The following is an 18,106-nucleotide window of genomic DNA, read 5'->3' as shown; positions in this document are numbered from 1 at the left end:
TGTCACGTCCTGACCAGTATAAGGGTTATTTGTTATTGTAGTTTGGTCAGGACGTGGCAGAGGGTATTTGTTTTATGTGGTTCGGGGTGGTGGTTTATTTAGTAGGGCCTTTTATTTATTATTTCCGGGTTTTGGTTTATGTTCTATGTTTTGTACTTCTATGTTCTTTCTGGGTTGGCATATTTCTATGTGTAGGTTAATGGGGGGTTGGACTCTCAATTGGAGGCAGGTGCTTTCTCGTTACCTCTGATTGAGAGTCCTATGTATGGGTAATTGTTTGGTTTAGTGTTTGTGGGAGATTGTTTCTTGTTTTGCGTGTGTGAGCCTTACAAGACTGTTTTGTTGATCGTTCGTTCTTCGTTTGTTATTTTGGTGTTTTCTTGGTTCAAATAAATATCAAGATGAGCATCCACATTCCTGCTGCGTTTTGGTCCTCTATCCCCGACGACAACCGTGACAGGGTCATTGTCCTGTTGGAAGGTGAACCTTCGCCCCAGTCTGAGGTCCTGAGTGGTCTGGAGCAGGTTTTCATCAACGATCTCTCTCTACTTTGCTCCATCCATCTTTCCCTCTATCCTGACTAGTCTCCCAGTCCCTGCCTCTGAAAAACATTCCCACAGCATAATGCTGCCACCACCATGCTTCACCGTAGGGATGGTGCCAAGTTTCCTCTAGAGTCTTTAGGTGCCTTTTAGCAAACTCCAAGCAGGCTGTTATGTGCCTTTTACTGAGGAGTGGCTTCCATCTGGCCACTCTACCATAAAGGCCTGATTGATGGAATGCTGCAGAGATGGTTGTCCTTCTGGAAGATTCTCCCATCTCCACAGAGGAACTCTGGAGCTCTGTCAGAGTGACCATCACGTTCTTGGTCACCTCCCTGACCAAGGCCCTTCTCCCCCGATTGCTCAGTTTGGCCGGGCGGCCAGCTCTAGGAAGAGTCTTGGTGGTTCCAAATTTCTTCAATTTAAGAATGATGGAGGCCACTGTGTTCTTGGCGACCTTTAATGCCACAGATCTGTGCCTCGACACAATCCTGTCTCAGAGCTCTATGGACAATGGTTTTGCTCTAAAAACGTGTTTTTGCTTTGTCATTATGGGGTATTGTGTGTAGATTGATGAGGAAAACATTTTAGAATAAGGCTGTAACATAACAATACGTGAAAAATGTCAAGGAGTCTGAATACTTTCCGAATGCACTGTATAGTGTACATACCAACAGTTTGATAGGGGGAGATGGTGGTGAGATGAGCCAGCGTTAGATAGTGGGAGAAGGTGGTGAGCAGCTTGAAATATGTTAGCCTAGGACTGGGTGGTAATGGTAGTATGATCCATATGTTTCTGCTGAAGACAGCTTGTCTTGTTGTTGTTGACTTGTCAAACGATGCAAAGATGCTGATGTTGAGGGTAGAAACAGTCATGTATTTACCCACTGCAAATTGGTGAACTTTTGAGTGTTAACTTGAGCTTGTCCAAATGACACAAAACCAAATGTACCTTAATCCCAAACAAATACCCCTCCCTTCCAGCCTGACTAGCTTCACGGAGAAAGCAAGGGCATTTCCCATGGTCTGACAAGTACCTGGCTTATCTACTTTACCACAGGAACCTGTATTGGCAGGCATACCAATCTGTCACTCACTGTAACACAAAGGTAAACATTACAACTGGAGTGCAAATGGCCATTCAGGATCGTGTTTATTAGGGCACACTGTAGCAAAAAGGTTTAAAACATTGTAGAACAGAAAACTAATATGAGTGCTTCTTATTTATTGGTATTATTATTTGGGGGGTATTTTACCCCCTTTTTATCTTGTCTCATCGCTGCAACTCCCCAACGGGCTTGCGAGGCAAAAGTCAAGTCATGTGTCCTCCGAAACATGACCCGCCAAACCACGCTTCTTAACCCGGATGCCAGCTGCACCAATGTGTCAGAGGAAACACTGTTCAACTGAAGACCTAGGTCAGCCTGCAGGCGCCCGGCCCCCCACAAGGAGTCGCTAGATAGCGATGAGCAAAGTAAAGCCCCCCCGGCCAAACCCTTCCTTAACCCGGACGACACTGGGCAAATTGTGCGCCACCGTACACGACTCCCGATTGGTTGTGATATAGCCCGGGAATGAACCCGGGTCTGTAGTGACGCCTCTAGCACTGCGACGCAGTGCCTTAGACCGCTGCGCCACTCCGTAGGCCCCATATGAGTGTTTCTTATTGGACAAGTTCATATAGTATTAGCCCGTTTCATTCAGTTTGGTACCGTGTTGTGCCAAGTGAACACAACCCAGATCATTATCAAACCTGACGTCGGCTTAAGGTTCCGTTGCTATGGGAAACACTAGTGAATCTTCTGAAAAGGGTGCATAGAGGCTTCTAACATAGGTCATTGCAATCAATCAATCAACCAATCAATCAATAGAACTAGGCCTAACTACATTAGCACTCACTGGCACAGTCACATATCATGAGACACGATCCAAGTCTGTTTGGTTTGTTCATTAGCCGTACATTATAGAATAATAGTGAAGACATCAAAACTACAAAATAACACATATGGAATCACATAGTAACCAAAAAAGTGTTAAACAAATCAAAATACATTTTATGTTAGATTCTTCAAAGTAGCCACACTTTGATGACAGCTTTGCACACTCTTGGCATTCTCTCAACCAGCTTCACATGGAATGCTTTTCCAACAGTCTTGATGGAGTTCCCACATACGCTGAGTACTTGTTAGTTGCTTTTCCTTCACTCTGCGGTCCAACTTATCTCAAACCATCTCAATCGGGTTGAGGCCAGGTGATTGTGGAGGCCAGGTCATCTGATGCAGCACTCCATCACACTCCTTCTTGGTCAAATAGCCCTTACACAGTCTGGAGGTGTGTCGGGTCATTGTCCTGTTGAAAAACAAATGATAGTCCCACTAAGCGCAAACCAGATGGGATGGTGTATTGCAAGAGAATGCTGTGGTAGCCATGCTGGTTAAGTGTGCCATGAATTCTTAATAAATCACGACAGTGTCACCAGCAAAGCACTCCCACACCATCACACTTCCTCTTCCATGCTTCATGGTGGGAACCACATGCAGAGATCATCCGTTTACCTACTCTGCGTCTCACAATGACACGGCATTTGGAACCAAAAATCTCAAATTTGGACTCATCAGACCAAACGACAGATTTCCACCGGTCTAATGTCCATTGCTCGTGTTTCTTGGCCCAAGCAAGTCTCTTCTTATTATTTGTGTCTTTTTAGTAGCGGTTTCTTTGCAGCAATTTGACCATGAAGGACTGATTCACGCAGTCTCCTCTGAACAGCTGATGTTGAAATGTGTCTGTTACTTGAACTCTATGAAACATTTATTTGGGCTGCAATTTCTGAGGCTGGTAACTCTAATAAACGTATTCTCTGCAGCAGAGGTAACTCTGGGTCTTCCTTTCCTGTGGCGGTCCTCATGAGAGCCAGTTTCATCATAGCTCTTGATGGTTTTTGCGACAGCACTTGAAGAAACTTTTCCTGGATTGACTGACCTTCACGTCTTAAAGTAATGATAGACTGTTGTTTCTCTTTGCTTATTGGAGCTGTTCTTGCCATAATATGGACTTGGTCTCTTACCAAATAGGGCTATCTTCTGTATACCAACCCTACCTTGTCACAACACAACTGATTGACTCAACACATTAAGAAGGAAAGAAATTTGACAAATTAACTTTTAACAAGGCACAGCTGTTAACTGAAATGCATTCCAGGTGACTACCTCATGAAGCTGGTTGAGAGAATGCCAAGAGTGTGCAAAGCTGTCATCAAGGCAAAGGGGTGGCTACTTTGAAGAATCTCAAATATAAAATACAGTTGAGGTCGGAAGTTTACATACACCTTAGCGAAATATATTTAAACTCTGTTTTTCACAACTCCTGACATTTAATCCCAGTAAAAATGTCCTGTCTTAGGTCACTTAGGATCACCACTTTATTTTAAGAATAGTAGAGAGAATGATTGATTTCAGCTTTTATTTCTTTCATCACATTCCCAGTGGGTCAGAGGTTTCCATACACTCAACTAGTATTTGGTAGCATTGCCTTTAAATTCTTTAACTTGGGTCAAACTTTTCAGGTAGCCTTCCACAAGCTTCCCACAATAAGTTGGGTGAATTTTGGCCCATTCCTCCTGACAGAGCTGATGTAACTGAGTCAGGTTTGTAGCCCTCCTTGCTCGCACATGCTTTTTCAGTTCTGCCCAGGGGCGGAAATCCCGGGGGGGAATCCTGGGATAAATTTGATTTGTCCCCCCCCAATATATCACTGAAACATAACTATGTAATTTAAATAATATTAATAATACGCAATGAAAGCAATTGTGCTGATTATAGACACTTAATAGCGCGTTTTTAAGTTTCAAAAGATTGCGACCCCCCCGCCCTTTGCCTCACAATGGTTTGATCCACTGCCAGTTCCTTAGTTTGCTACGTAACTGCCGTGAGGTTCATCCAGTCAATCGCGCACACACACACTAGCTGTATATGCAGAGCTAGCGCGCAAATATTAACTATTAAGCTAGCTAGTACCTATTCCATTTATGTGGCGTCGTCAAAGATGGAATCAGCATGCAGATGATGTAAGTTAGTGCTTCAAAGTCCCTGTGATAAGGTTAGCGATAAACTGAAGTCCAAACTGAACAGAACTACACTCTCATCTACCATTGTCTTAAATATATTTAATGGTCTCGTTGCAAAAGCTAAATTGTCGCAAGGGAACTTTTATTTATTTATTTTATTTCACCTTTATTTAACCCGGGTAGCAAAGATTATAGCAAACACCACTGAAACTGAATTGGTGCTCGCTAGCTTTGCAAATTCAGCTATTGTTGGAAGCCAGCCAATATGAAACAAACTATTAAAATTACAAAAGGTTGCAGCATATGTTGTGTAAATGGTGAACTCATACAGCTGTCAACTCTTGTCATTTTAATCCGTTTCACATTTGCTAGCTACCTTTTAGATCGAAGCCCATATAGAATGATTGAAGATGATAGAAGCCCATCTTCTACTGTAAATAACCTACACAATGTGTGTGTAGCCAGCCAGGTAGAAAAATGGCAGAAAAATAAAAGACGGACATCAGAGTATTTTTCAATACACCAAAACGCATAGTAAGAACCCTAGTAGCCTAATCTCAAAGACTAGTTGATAAAATGTTCATAAGAAAGAAAAGAAATTCTAATGGAAATGTTTTACAATGATGTCATTTGGCAGAGCAGGCAACAGATGGCACACAGACAGCAGAGTTGGGGACAGATATGCAGGGACAGACTGGCAGAGACAGGGATTCTCAGGTAAGTTTGTTGAGTCTTTGTTTGGCAACATTATGAAAGGTTCTCATTTTTTTTGACTTGTAAAATAGGAACATAATTGGAAAATGCCATGGATACCCCCACTCTCAACTTAAACTGGTGACTGAACTAAGATTTGTTAAAGGCAATGGTATTGCTGTTGTGATTAGTTGTGTAGTTTTGGGTACCGGTAGTTAGGAGTACGGCAAACACCTTATTTCTTTGGTTCCTCAATATACATTTACCATATTACAATGTAGGCTATGTGTTACAGCACTACTTTTGGTGTCCCCCTCAGGAATTGCTCTTGAGAAAATGTAATGTAATTGTCCCCTCCAAAGTGGATATCAGATTTTCGCCCCTGGTTCTGCCCACAAATTTTCTATGGGATTGAGGTCAGGGCTTTGTGATGGCCACTCCAATACCTTGGCTTTGTTGTCCTTAAGCCATTTTGCCACAACTTTGGAAGTATGCTTGGGGTCATTGTCCATTTGGAAGACCCATTTGCGACCAAGCTTTAACTTCCTGACTGATGTCTTGAGATTTTGCTTTAATATATCCACATAATTTTCCTACCTCATGATGCCATCTATTTTGTGAAGTGCACCTGTCCCTCCTGTAGCAAAGCACCCCCACAACATGATGCTGCCACCCCCGTGCTTCACGGTTGGGGTGGTGTTCTTCAGCTTGCAAGCTTCCCCCCTTTTCCTCCAAACATAACGATGGTCATTATGTCCAAACAGTTCTATTTTTGTTTCATCAGACCACAGGACATTTCTCCAAAAAGTACGATCCTTGTCCCCATGTGCAGTTGCAAACCGTAGTCTGGCTATTTTATGGAGGTTTTGGAGCAGTGGCTTCTTCCTTGCTGAGGAGCCTTTCAGGTTATATCGATATAGGACTCGTTTTACTGTGGATTTAGATACGTTTGTACCTGCTTCCTCCAGCATCTTCACAAGGTCCTTTGCTGTTGTTCTGGGATTGATTTGCACTTTTCGCACCAAAGTACGTTAATCTCTAGGAGACAGAACACGTCTCCTTCCTGAGCGGTATAATGGCTGCGTGGTCCCATGGTGTTTATACTTGCGTACTATTGTTTGTACAGATGAACGTGGTACCTTCAGGCGTTTGGAAACTGCTCTCAAGGATGAACCAGACTTGTGGAGGTCTCCAATTTATTTTCTGAGGTCTTGGCTGATTTATTTTGATTTTCCCATGATGTCAAGCAAAGAGGCACTGAGTTTGAAGGTAGGCCTTGAAATACATCCAATTGACTCAAATGATGTCAATTAGCCTATCAGAAGCTTCTAAAGCCATGACATCATTTTCTGGAATTTTCCAAGCTGTTTAAAGGCACAGTTAACTTAGTGTATGTAAACTTCTGACCCACTGGAATTGTGATACAGTGAATTATAACTGAAATAATCTATCTGTAAACAATTGTTGGAAAAATTACTTATGTCATGCACAAAGTAGGTGACCTAACCGACTTGCACAGTTAACTTAGTGTATGTAAACTTCTGACCCACTGGAATTGTGATACAGTGAATTATAACTGAAATAATCTATCTGTAAACAATTGTTGGAAAAATTACTTATGTCATGCACAAAGTAGGTGACCTAACCGACTTGCCAAAACTATAGTTTGTTAACAAGAAATGTGTATAGTGGTTGAAAAACGAGTTTTAATGACTCCTACCTAAGTGTATGTAAACTTCCGACTCCAACTGTATATTTTGATTTGTTTAACACTTTTTTGGTTACTACATGATTCCATATGTGTTATTTCATCGTTTTGATGTCTTCACTATTATTCTACAATGTGGAAAATAGTAAAAATAAAGAAAAACCCTTGAATGAGTAGGTGTGTCCAAACTTTTGACTGGTACTGTATATAGCTTGTCCATATGATGCAGCACATTTTGCATTTGTTAGGCGCATTTCTACTTAAGTTTGAGCCTAAACAATTGGACTAGGTATCTGCCTGAAAGGTTGTATAGCCTAAAGTAGAGTCTAAATGCCTTGGAGAAATGCTACTGTTTACCCATGTGACTACATCAGGCCAAAGCAACCACGGCGGCACAAACTAATTGCCCTTTTACTTTAGAGCTTTCAGCAAATGCTTGAAGGCTTGATACTGGACATATAAGGCAAGAGGAGTCTGCTTGACTGAGCACACATAATCCGATGGGGTAATTTGGAAGAAAGTTAGATAACGGAAGACATTTGGAAGTATAAGAAGTTGAATCAATGAACTTCCGGAAACAAAATTGTCACATGTGGTGCTTGAAATTTGGAACGGTAAACACAACACATGTAGCCTAAATTGAAGGTCAAGCAAGCTATAAGTCAATGTGAACTACAAGTAAAACTATAAGTTGTTTAATTTTACTTCATTTACTGTTATCTGAATAACCTCCTTTGCAGTGCAACTGGTTAAATGTGGCCATCAGTTTGCCTGACAACATGTATGGCAACTTGAAGACCATGAGTCATTTGGCAGTCTATATGTCTCTCCAGCAGTTAAAGCATGGGATAGCCCAGATTCCTGAAACAATGTAGCCCAAATGAACAACATATTTTCCCAACCCTCTATATTGTAACAGTGAAGAAAGTGTAACGCAACAATGTGCCTTCTGTCTACGGGCTGCACCTGTGGGCTGACATATGGAAATTGATGCATTCGAACCCAATTTCATATTGTCTCACTCCCACATCCACCCACCCTTACTTATATTCTGATGGGGGTGCATATAAGGCTCAAACAGTCAAACAATGTAAATGTCCAGTAGTGCATTCATTGACCATGGTGGAAAATCAGGTTGAAGTTTTCTTACAGTAGGTTATAACAGAATAATAAAGCAAGTATTGTAGTGTAAAGCTCTTGGCGACGCCATTACAGTAATGAAAAAGCTTTTAGGTAGTAGCATGAAATCAAGTTGACAACACCACTTGAATTATTTACAAATGCATTCACCGTTTTGTCATATAACTTAGAGTGCATGCCTAAAATAATGTGGCCCCTGTTTTTTTTTATTCGAACAAGCGAACGTTGCACATATTTTCTTTACTAATAGATGTGTACATTATGTTCATATCAAATAGTCGCACAACCTCATATGTGATAATAGTTGTACAAGTCCAGTGTATAGACTATTGTGTGGTGCAGAAGATTGCAAAACAACATTACAGCTCAAGCTAAAGGCAAGCAGCCTTTGCATTACGTTTTTAGACTGATAGAAAGTGTAGCCTATACAACAAAACTGTGTAGTGTACTGAGTGTAGCCTACATTACATTAGTACACAATGAGTCCCCCCCCGCGGAGAAGCTTACAATAAGAGCACGAACGTTCGCTCCCTGGAAAATATTTAGCCTACCAGATATTTAGGTCCCGTGTGGCTCAGTTGGTAGAGCATGGCGATTCCCACAGCAGACCAGTCCGAAAAAGTAGGAAAAATGTATGCTACTGTAAATCGCCCTGGATAAGAGCGACTGCTAAATGACAACAACAAAACGTACCAAGAGAAAGACGAACTACTTTTTTTCTATTAAATAACAGTTACAGTAAGTCAATTTCAATTGAAAGAAGCAATTTCTCAACGACAAGTGCACTTACTTCGTTTTCAGAGCGAGGTGGAATTCCAACAAGGCAAAAGGTAACTCCATTCATTGGGCAGCTCGGAGCGTTTCTCCCTCAAAAGTTGTCACGGTGTTGTTGTAAACAAAAAATAAATACTTGTAAACTATTTTACCGTCGACATTATGCCAACTCTATCATACAGGTAGGCTTTACTCTCCCTCCCCCTTAGTGTGGATAGGTAGAAATGTCCCCTCCCTCAGTTTTGATTCTTTCGATGTCAATCTCCCATGTCGGTGTTACCGCGTTCCGACAGACGCGCGAGCGATGCGTAAACTCGTACGCAACAAAGGTCCCGCCCCGCGCTCGTGGTTATGGGCGTGACGGAATCAGCAACCAATGCGTTTTATGACGAATGGATGTACGGCTAAAGGAACGCGTTGGCGCGCTGGAGGTAGCGATCTTTAAATCAAGGGAGTGGCAATAGTTGTCATGGTGCGGCAGCTGCAGTGATTTCTCATTCTCCGAATATTGGATTAGAAAAAGTGGATTTTCGATTCGTGTGGCTATTAGCGAGGATTGTATGAGATTATTCCTCGGGCACCCGAGGGGCGCAGCGGTTGAAGGCACTGCATCTCTTGTGCTAGAGGCGTCATTACAGACACCGCGTTTTGATTCCAGGCTGTGTCACAACTGTCCGTGATTGGGAGTCCCATAGGGCGGCGCATAATTGGCCCAACGTCGTCCGGGTTTGGCCGGTGTTGGCCATCACTGTAAATACGAATTTGTTCTTAACTGACTTGCCTAGTTAAAGGTTACTTTTAAAAAAATGCAATTAGCGCAAAAAGTACAAAGAGCAAATAGTTAAATTTGTAACATTGCTCATGTTCTCATCTCTCCCCATACCATGCACCTATAACAGAAACCCTAACAAAAACAGTTCAAGAAATGGAAATAACAATACGAGCAATTTATGATGGAAAAGAACGATAGTTAGTGCGCTTGTCAGTGGCAGGAATTTTATTTGTGGTGCTGGTGTGTGTGTGTTTTTTTGCACGAGTCAGAAATATCTTGTTATTGTCATAGAAATGTCTGTGTCGCTGTTTGGTATCTATAATGTGTTGCATTGTCTGTGTTAATGTTTTATGTTCTGTCTGTCTAAACTGTAATTTGCATCTTGTTTGTCTGTCTGTCATATAGACCTACTTAATCCAGGCTGAATCACATCCAGCGGTGATTGGGAGTCCCTTAGTGCCGTGCACAATTGGCACAGCGTTGTCCGGGGTAGGCCGTCATTGTAAATAAGATATTGTTTTTAACTGACTTGCCAAGTTAAAATAAAGGTTAAATAAAAAAAATAAACCAATTCGATACTGTTATGTTTGGATATACTGTATGTTTTCTATAGCTCTCTCTGTGAGTCTATAGAGCGCTGTGCTAGGTATCTGTGGGAGAATCATCACACCCGAAGCAAGAGTGTGTGTGCTTCACGTGGTCGCTGGAGCGAGACACACTCCAATGCTGATGTTAGCCGACATTCCCCTCAGGCCAGAGAATGGAGCATGCGTGGAGACAGTCGTCATCCCCCCTCACACACACTGTGAGTCATTATGTAATAGCGTTGCATGAAAACATAAAGGAGACAGAGGAAACGCATACACATATATGTCCCTTGAGTGACCACTAAAGCCTATTATCCACTTGTTTTTGACCTAAGCCAAGCTATATTGAAATTGCTTGTGAGTATCCTGATGAAAATGCAGTCCAGTCTTTTGGGGGATTTTTGGATCTGCTCCTCATCTTATCTCATCCTATGAATACTATGTTTGGATTTAACATCAGACTGCCGTTCTATCAACTGATTATCAAATCAAATCAAATGTATTTATGTTGCCCTTCTTACATCAGCTGATATCTCAAAGTGCTGTACAGAAACCCAGCCTAAAACCCCAAACAGCAAGTAAAGCAGGTGTAGAAGCACGGTGGCTAGGAAAAACTCCTTAGAAAGGCCAAAACCTAGGAAGAAACCTAGAGAGGAACCCGGCTATGAGGGGTGGCCAGTCCTCTTCTGGCTGTGCCGGGTGGAGATTATAACAGAACATGGCCAAGATGTTCAAATGTTCATAAATGACCAGCATTGTCAAATAATAATAATCACAGTAGTTGTCGATGGTGCAACAGGTCAGCACCTCAGGAGTAAATGTCAGTTGGCTTTTCATAGCTGATCATTGAGAGTATCTCTACTGCTCCTGCTGTCTCTAGAGAGTTGAAAACAGCAGGTCTGGGACAGGTAGCACATCCGGTGAACAGGTCAGGGGCTTGTCCCAAATGGCATCTTATCCACTATATGGGCCGGGGTCAAAATTAGTGCACTATGTAGGGCAGGGGTACTCAACTCTTACCCTACGAGGTCCAGAGCCTGCTAGTTTTTTGTTCTACATGATAATTAATTGCACCCACCTGGCGTCGTAGGTCAAAATTAGTACCTGATTAGAGGGCAACAATGAAAAAACACAGTGGAACTGGCTTCGAGGTCCAGAGTTGAGTTTGAAGGATATATGGAATAGCGTGCCATTTGAGACGCAACCTACATCACAATGTGAATGGAACAGTCATATTTCATGTTTAGTAGACAGTAGAATCGCTTAACGCGGTTACATAACTGTTGCCCTACCTTCCTAGGCTACGTGTAGTATGTCATGGATGGAGAGGAGATGGGGGTTATTGTGCTCCAGCCTGTCTGGAAGCTCTTATCATAGGAAGGCAGGCTGTCTCCCCACATAGAACACTGAGAAAGGATTGAATTAATATCGTGCTTTTCTACCAAGGAACTCAAAGCACTTTACATAGAAAGGGGAAAACTCACCTCCTCCACCAATGTGCAGCTTCCACCTGGGTGATGCACAGCAACCATGTTGTGCCAGAACACTCACCACACATCAGCTGATATATGCCAGTTAGGAATGATGGAATGGGGCCAGGTTGGGAATTTAGGCATGACACCAGGGTTAACGCCTCTACTCTTACAATAAGTGCCATGGGATTGTTAATGACCACAGAGAGTCAGGACACCCGTTTAAAGTCCCATCTGAAAGACGGCATCCTACACAAGGCAATGTACCCTTCACTGCCCTGGGATTTCCTTAGATCGGAGGGAAGAGTACCCCCTACTGGCCCTCCAACACCACTTCCAACAGCATCTGGTCTCCCATCCAGGACCGACCCTACTTAACTTCAGATGCAAGCCAGCAGTAGTATGCAGGGTGGTATGCTGCTGGCTTACCTCTGAAGCTAAGCAGGGTCGGCTGCTTTAGTGCTGAGGATTTAGAACATAGGCTACCACAGTGCACAACTTTTCCCTGAAGCATTCAAAAGTGAGTGTAGACCATATTATTGTTTCCACCCCCCCACCCCAAACGAATCCCAAACCCTTCTCTGTCTCTCTGAATGGGTCATCTTTTTTTCAGTTAAAATTTAGTCAAGAGGAAAAGAGGGCATTCCTTGGCCCCCATAGTCCCCCAGAGACCCCTGAATGATATGTCATCCTCCCATGAAAATATACAGATTTGGTTTGGACCGACAGATCACTTTCACTCACAGATAAGTCCACAGGGCCAGTGCATGTGTAAGAGCCAGTGTAGCAGACGTGTATCCAGTCCAGATAAAATAGACACAGACAGCACAAATCAACATGCCTGTATCATTTTCCCCTCTGATTCCTTTCTTGTCTTAAATTTATCCTCTTAATATGCAGCCGATATTGTTTCAAGATGCACTCCCTCATCGAGATATGCTCCCCATGTACAAAAATAGTGGTTTTATGCTAAATTTGCAAGATGGGTTCAGTCTTTTTATATGTAGTGCTATATTAAACCAACAGAGGGCAGGAGTATACAGACACACAACCACACACCACCAATTTCTCAATGACCAGTGGGAAAATAACTCTATCTACCTACCACAATGAGCACACAGATAGGTCAAGTATGATCTATCCAAGCAAGAAATAAGCACCTATTAGCTAAACAAACATCAAGCAATGTCTCTTAAAATGTTATAACTAGCATCTGCATTTTTATAATATAAAAGATCATTATTTTTTCTGTTACTTCATCTGAAAATATCATATGATTAACCAGGTTCCCATCCAACCATTTGATGCGGATTAATTACCTGACACAAGAGAGAAGTCACGACCGGGCTGATGGAAACAGGAAATGCAGGTACGATTTTATAAATGTCGACAGACAGTTTGTTTGTTAGACATGATGGGATATTTTTGTGCTGGTAAAATTAATTATATGAGAAATGGCAGTGCACAAATCTATATATAATAACCTTCATATCGAAGTAAATTTGTGAGTCACGCGATGATATGTTGCATGGTCCTCCCACTACGATTTGGGAAAGCCTGCAGTTAATTAGGCTATACATTAAATAAGCAGGGGCTCAACTTTGGTTTTAGAAATGAGGGGGACATTATTATTATTTATTTTTTGTCAGATAAACATTCCAAACAGCCTACCCGACCGCTCGGAGGCATCCGCATGCTCCTAAAGCACACCGTTCCATCTTTTATATCACATTCCAATGATAAAACTGTGTGGGGGGAGGTGAAAGTTGCGCCCCTGGAAATAAGTAATGATGAACTTCACAGGGTTGTGAAAGTGCACGGTTATGAGTTTAATGCTCCTTTCCAATAAATATTGAGGGTTTTATTCTGGTGAAATGATGATCAATGCTTGGCTGCCGTTTGACAAATAAAATAATCTCGCTCTTATCCATAATAATCTCATCATGTAGGTAGCCTAACCATATCGTATTTGCGAGCTGTTGGCTAGAGTGCACATACTAAGATCAGAGTGGGCACATTTGCTATGTAACGCAACACTTTTTGTGACAAAACCATCAGTAGAGTTGAAAATGGAATGTAAATCCATTTAATTTGTATTTTTTTATTTGGTACATGGGAATTTAACCTCAAAAGTTATTTTTATGTGCACTACGTCACCACGCACTGCCTTTTATCCTCAATAAATCAGTTTGACAGAAACATCTCTGGTGGGAAAATGAGCATATTGTTTCATGCAGATTTGAGAATATTCGCATTAAAAACTTTCGCCATTTGGATGGGAACCTGTGACTATTTTGGGGTTTTTGTTTTCTTTTTATATCACATTTGTGTTATTTTTATTGTACATAGCTCTGTTGCCAATTGTTGTGTGCTGCTTCAGAAACCTTTGTTTTGATTAAGTAAATAATCTAGACGAATTACTGGGTGGCTTCCATCAGTGCCTATAGATTAGGGTCACTAACTATTAACCCTCAAACAAAGGGGTACAAAGCATCAGGGGTGGAAGTAACGAATTACAAATACTCTCGTTACTTCAATTTAGTATTTTTTCTGATTACTTGTTGGGTGAATTCAGAATAAGTGGGACGCTTTTTGCATTTCCCCCTTCTGTAACCTCTTCTGACATCTATCCAGCATATTAGCCCAGCACATAATACATTTCTGAAATCCTCAAGATGTTTTATAATCACACCAAAAATAAACGAATGTTGAAATCATATTCACAAAGAGGCATGGCACACCCATTTGTGTACACTGAGCCAAAAACATATGTTCAGTTTGCATTTGGTAGACTGGGACAGCAGGTTAGATAAACTGGGACACCATTGTTCTAGTCCTAATTGTACCCCAATGACAGTTCAATTTTGTGTGATTAGAAAACATCGGAGGATTTCAGAAATGTATCATGTGTTGGGCTAACATGTTAGGTAGATGTCTGAAGAGATTACAGGAGACGGAAATGCAAACAGTTACAATTTTTTTCTGAATTCACCCAACTAACAGTACTAAGAACAAGAAAAAATGAACTTGCTATAGTACAACAAGAACAAGAGCCCTGCCTAATCTAAGAAAAGGGGCTCCCTTAGGTAAACAGGATCTCTGTCCTCCATTGGAAAAGCCGATATGACTATCTCACCATAGCGACTCCATGCTGTCCTACTTTAGCTAGTTATGGTTGGTAAAGCGGGACAACTAAAATAATTACTAAATTACAAAATTGAAACATAATATTGGCAACTTTCTTATGTATTTTGATGCACCAGTACATAGTATGCACATTTACATCACAATTTAGCACAGTGCATTACTTATGACAGTTTTATAACATTGACATCAAAACAGAAAAAAGCTATGTCACTGATCTTACTGTGTGCTTTGCAGGGTGAACTTCCTGTTTGAAGCTTTCTCTGCCAATGATGTCACACCAATGAAGTGATGTGATTTTAATAATGTGGTTTCTCTGCAAGGGCTTAGTAACGATAATTTAGATTTTGACTTGACAGACCAAGAAATAAAAATGTCAGAATTAAGCTGTCCGAGTTTATATCAGGTCCCACTCTTTCTGAATTCACTCTACTTTGTTGTTGTATTTTTTCAAGTCGGTAATTTTACTTTTACTTAAGTACTGTATGTTTTGAATGAGGTATTGTACTTCGCTACCTTTTTAAACCCATCCATAACAGTGTACCATTTTATAGGCTATCCATAATAGAAGTGATGAAAAAAATTATACTTGAGTAAAATTAAAGATACCTTAATAGAAAATGACTCAAGTAAAAGTGAAAGTCACCCAGTAAAATACTTCTTCAGTAAAAATCTAAAAGTATTAGGTTTTAAATATACTTAAAGATACACTATGCAGAAATCGCTCCACCATTTCCTGGTTGCTGAAATTCTAAAAGTTTGCCTAAATTCAGTTTATGTGACAAAACAAGCAAGTATAGTGTAGAGAATCATTGTACATCTAAACAGCTGTGAGATACAGTATATTTTCCGATAACCAAAAATACTGTATTTTCAGCTGTTGGAAGCTGCAGTACAAAACCGAAAGTAAAAGGAGCAAAAACGAAACTTAAGAACGGGAAGCATAGAAAAAGCCACATAGAATATCTACCTCTTCTTACACTTGCTTTCAATGAGAATGACAGATCTATAACACATATTTCTATGTGAATTTGGTCGGGTCTCCCAAAAAGTTACATATTGCAGACATCCCATTTTTAGATGGTTATTTCCATTGTTAGAGCGGCCACTAGGTTGGGCCACTAGATTATCTGGTCAATATAATGGATAATCTGTGATATTACTCAAATGTAAACTTGCTTACTTACTACATCTCGACCGCTACATCCGGAGGTATTGAAGCATGGTAGTATGAACAGAATTGTCTCATTGCGCCAACACTCCTGTATAAATGGTAATAGCAGAGTAATGTTTTTTATTTTTTTTTAAATGTATAGACATTTTCCTAATATTTGAGACTTGTTTTATTGAGTTTTTACCCAAAATTGCAATCTGTTACATTTTGAAATTGTCTCAGTAGCTGTCGGCTGCACTGAGCCACATAAAACTATGTAAAATGCAGATCATACAATCATTTTTTTATTTGTAACATTGTGTGGTGATTTCAGAGGTGGCACCACAGGTCCCAGAGTGATGTCCCAGAAATTGTTTTCCTGGGGCCCCTGAGTTTTTCCTGATCTAGTAGTAGGCTAACCTAACCAACTCCGGACCCTAGTTGTAGCTAGCATATGACAAAGTAATAAATCAGGTGTAAAAAAAAAAGATTTTATATAGGCTATGATGGAACCAGATTATTTTCATAATCAGGTTTTATGTTTTATTTTTTAAAACAGGGTTGCATCATGTAGGCCTTTGCATCTGTAATGAAAAAGATACTCATACAGTATGTCATCACTATTGTGGTGATTGAATAATTCTAGTCAATAATATTGTATTAAAAAGGTCTAGGTAGCACCTAGCCACACCTGAAGTATGGCTAGGCTGAGAACAACACATTCTGAGAACCTTATGTTTCTTAGGACAACCACGCTCTCACTTAGCTATATGCTTATGTAACCGATGTGAAATGGCAAGTTAGTTAGCGGTGGTGCGCGCTAATAGCGTTTCAATCGGTGACGTCACTCGCTCTGAGACCTGAAGTGGTTGTTCCCCTTGCGTTGCAAGGGCCGCGGTTTTTGTGGCGCGATGGGTAACGATGCTTCGTGGGTGTCAGTTGTTGATGTGTGCAAGGGTCCCTGGTTCGAGCCCAGGTTGGGGCGAAGAGAGGGACGGAACCTACACTGTTACACTTATTTTGCATAAAACCTTCCCAAACATTCTGGGAATGGTGCAGGATAGTTGCTTGGCTTTGGAACATTCTCAGCTCATTTAAGGAATAAAATAACGTTATTTTCTTGGCATTTCACTACTTTAACAGACCGTTTCCTAAAAGTTGAATAATGGTTACATTTATGTACGTTCTCCAACTGGTTTGACATTAGGAATGTTCTCAAAACGTTCAGAGAACATTGAGAAACAACTTTCTCCAGTGGGAATTTCAATACTTTAGCGTAACGTTTCCAACAGGTTTCAAAGAGACAGAGCAACAGAGGCAGCATTCATCTGATGAAGATGATTTCTCCTCATCACTGATGCCCAAAAGGTCACAAGGCACAGGGTGGCTGGATGGGTACCTTGCCTGTGTGTCAGACAAGATGGACTTGCTTCATTCCTTTCCATACATAAATAAGCAGCCCCTCAAACTGAACTCAGGCCTGCCTGCCTCTGCCGCCCGTGAGCGTCTTTTTTTAGCTTTGTTGGACTGTTCTTCACTGCAAAGCGAGCCAGTATAGGCTCAATTCACTTTGAAAATCAGCACCTGAAACTAAACAGCAAGTTCAGAGAGAAGTGAAAGCGTTAGAACAAAACTCGTTTGTTTTTGCGCAAAGGAACACTACATAACCTAATGTACTCTAATGCAACATATGTAGCCCTTTCTCTATTTCAGGGGGGTTTGCTCATACATTATTATTTCCAGGATGTTCTGTTGTTGCCTCCAGAGCTCATTTGACATCAAATCCTTTAGGTATGTTCAGTGTGTAATTCATCAGTACATTTTAATAGATTTTAATGTTGAATTTATTTTCAAATATTAGTAATATTGACAAATCCTTCCTTTTTTGTATACAGATGTGCCTTGATGCAACTCAAACAATAAATTCAATTATTTCATACTGTACATTAATTTCCTCTCTTCTTTTTTACATTTACTACATGGAAAAGAATGTGTAGCAACGTTCAGGTAATCTTAGTGAAATTAGCTATAAGGTCAATGTTTTTATTTTAAAAG

At 40.9% G+C, this 18,106-nt stretch overlaps 1 protein-coding gene and 1 long non-coding RNA gene across 3 annotated transcripts in view; one reads left to right on the top strand and one right to left on the bottom strand.

Moving 5' to 3' along the window:
• Positions 1-18,106, bottom strand: part of arhgap23b (Rho GTPase activating protein 23b) — an 81,710-nt gene that overhangs the window by 48,057 nt on the left and 15,547 nt on the right. The window contains exon 1 of one of the 2 annotated variants that reach the window (XM_014158677.2): positions 8,940-9,601. The exons of the other annotated variant lie outside the window; for it this stretch is intronic. Coding sequence (XP_014014152.2) covers positions 8,940-8,993 — 54 coding nt within the window. The 5' untranslated portion in view covers positions 8,994-9,601. Of the gene's footprint in view, positions 1-8,939; positions 9,602-18,106 lie in introns of those variants that run through there. 2 annotated transcript variants of the gene reach the window in all.
• On the top strand, positions 10,196-17,945 carry LOC106579112 (uncharacterized). Its single transcript, XR_001322585.2, has 3 exons — positions 10,196-10,500; positions 13,040-13,123; positions 15,136-17,945. It is a non-coding gene; the product is annotated as an uncharacterized lncRNA (long non-coding RNA).

Source organism: Salmo salar, chromosome ssa19, assembly GCF_905237065.1.
Source record: "Salmo salar chromosome ssa19, Ssal_v3.1, whole genome shotgun sequence".
Taxonomy (NCBI): Eukaryota; Metazoa; Chordata; class Actinopteri; order Salmoniformes; family Salmonidae; genus Salmo; species Salmo salar.
Note: the sequence above shows the minus strand (reverse complement) of the source record. Positions and strands in the feature narration are given on the sequence as shown.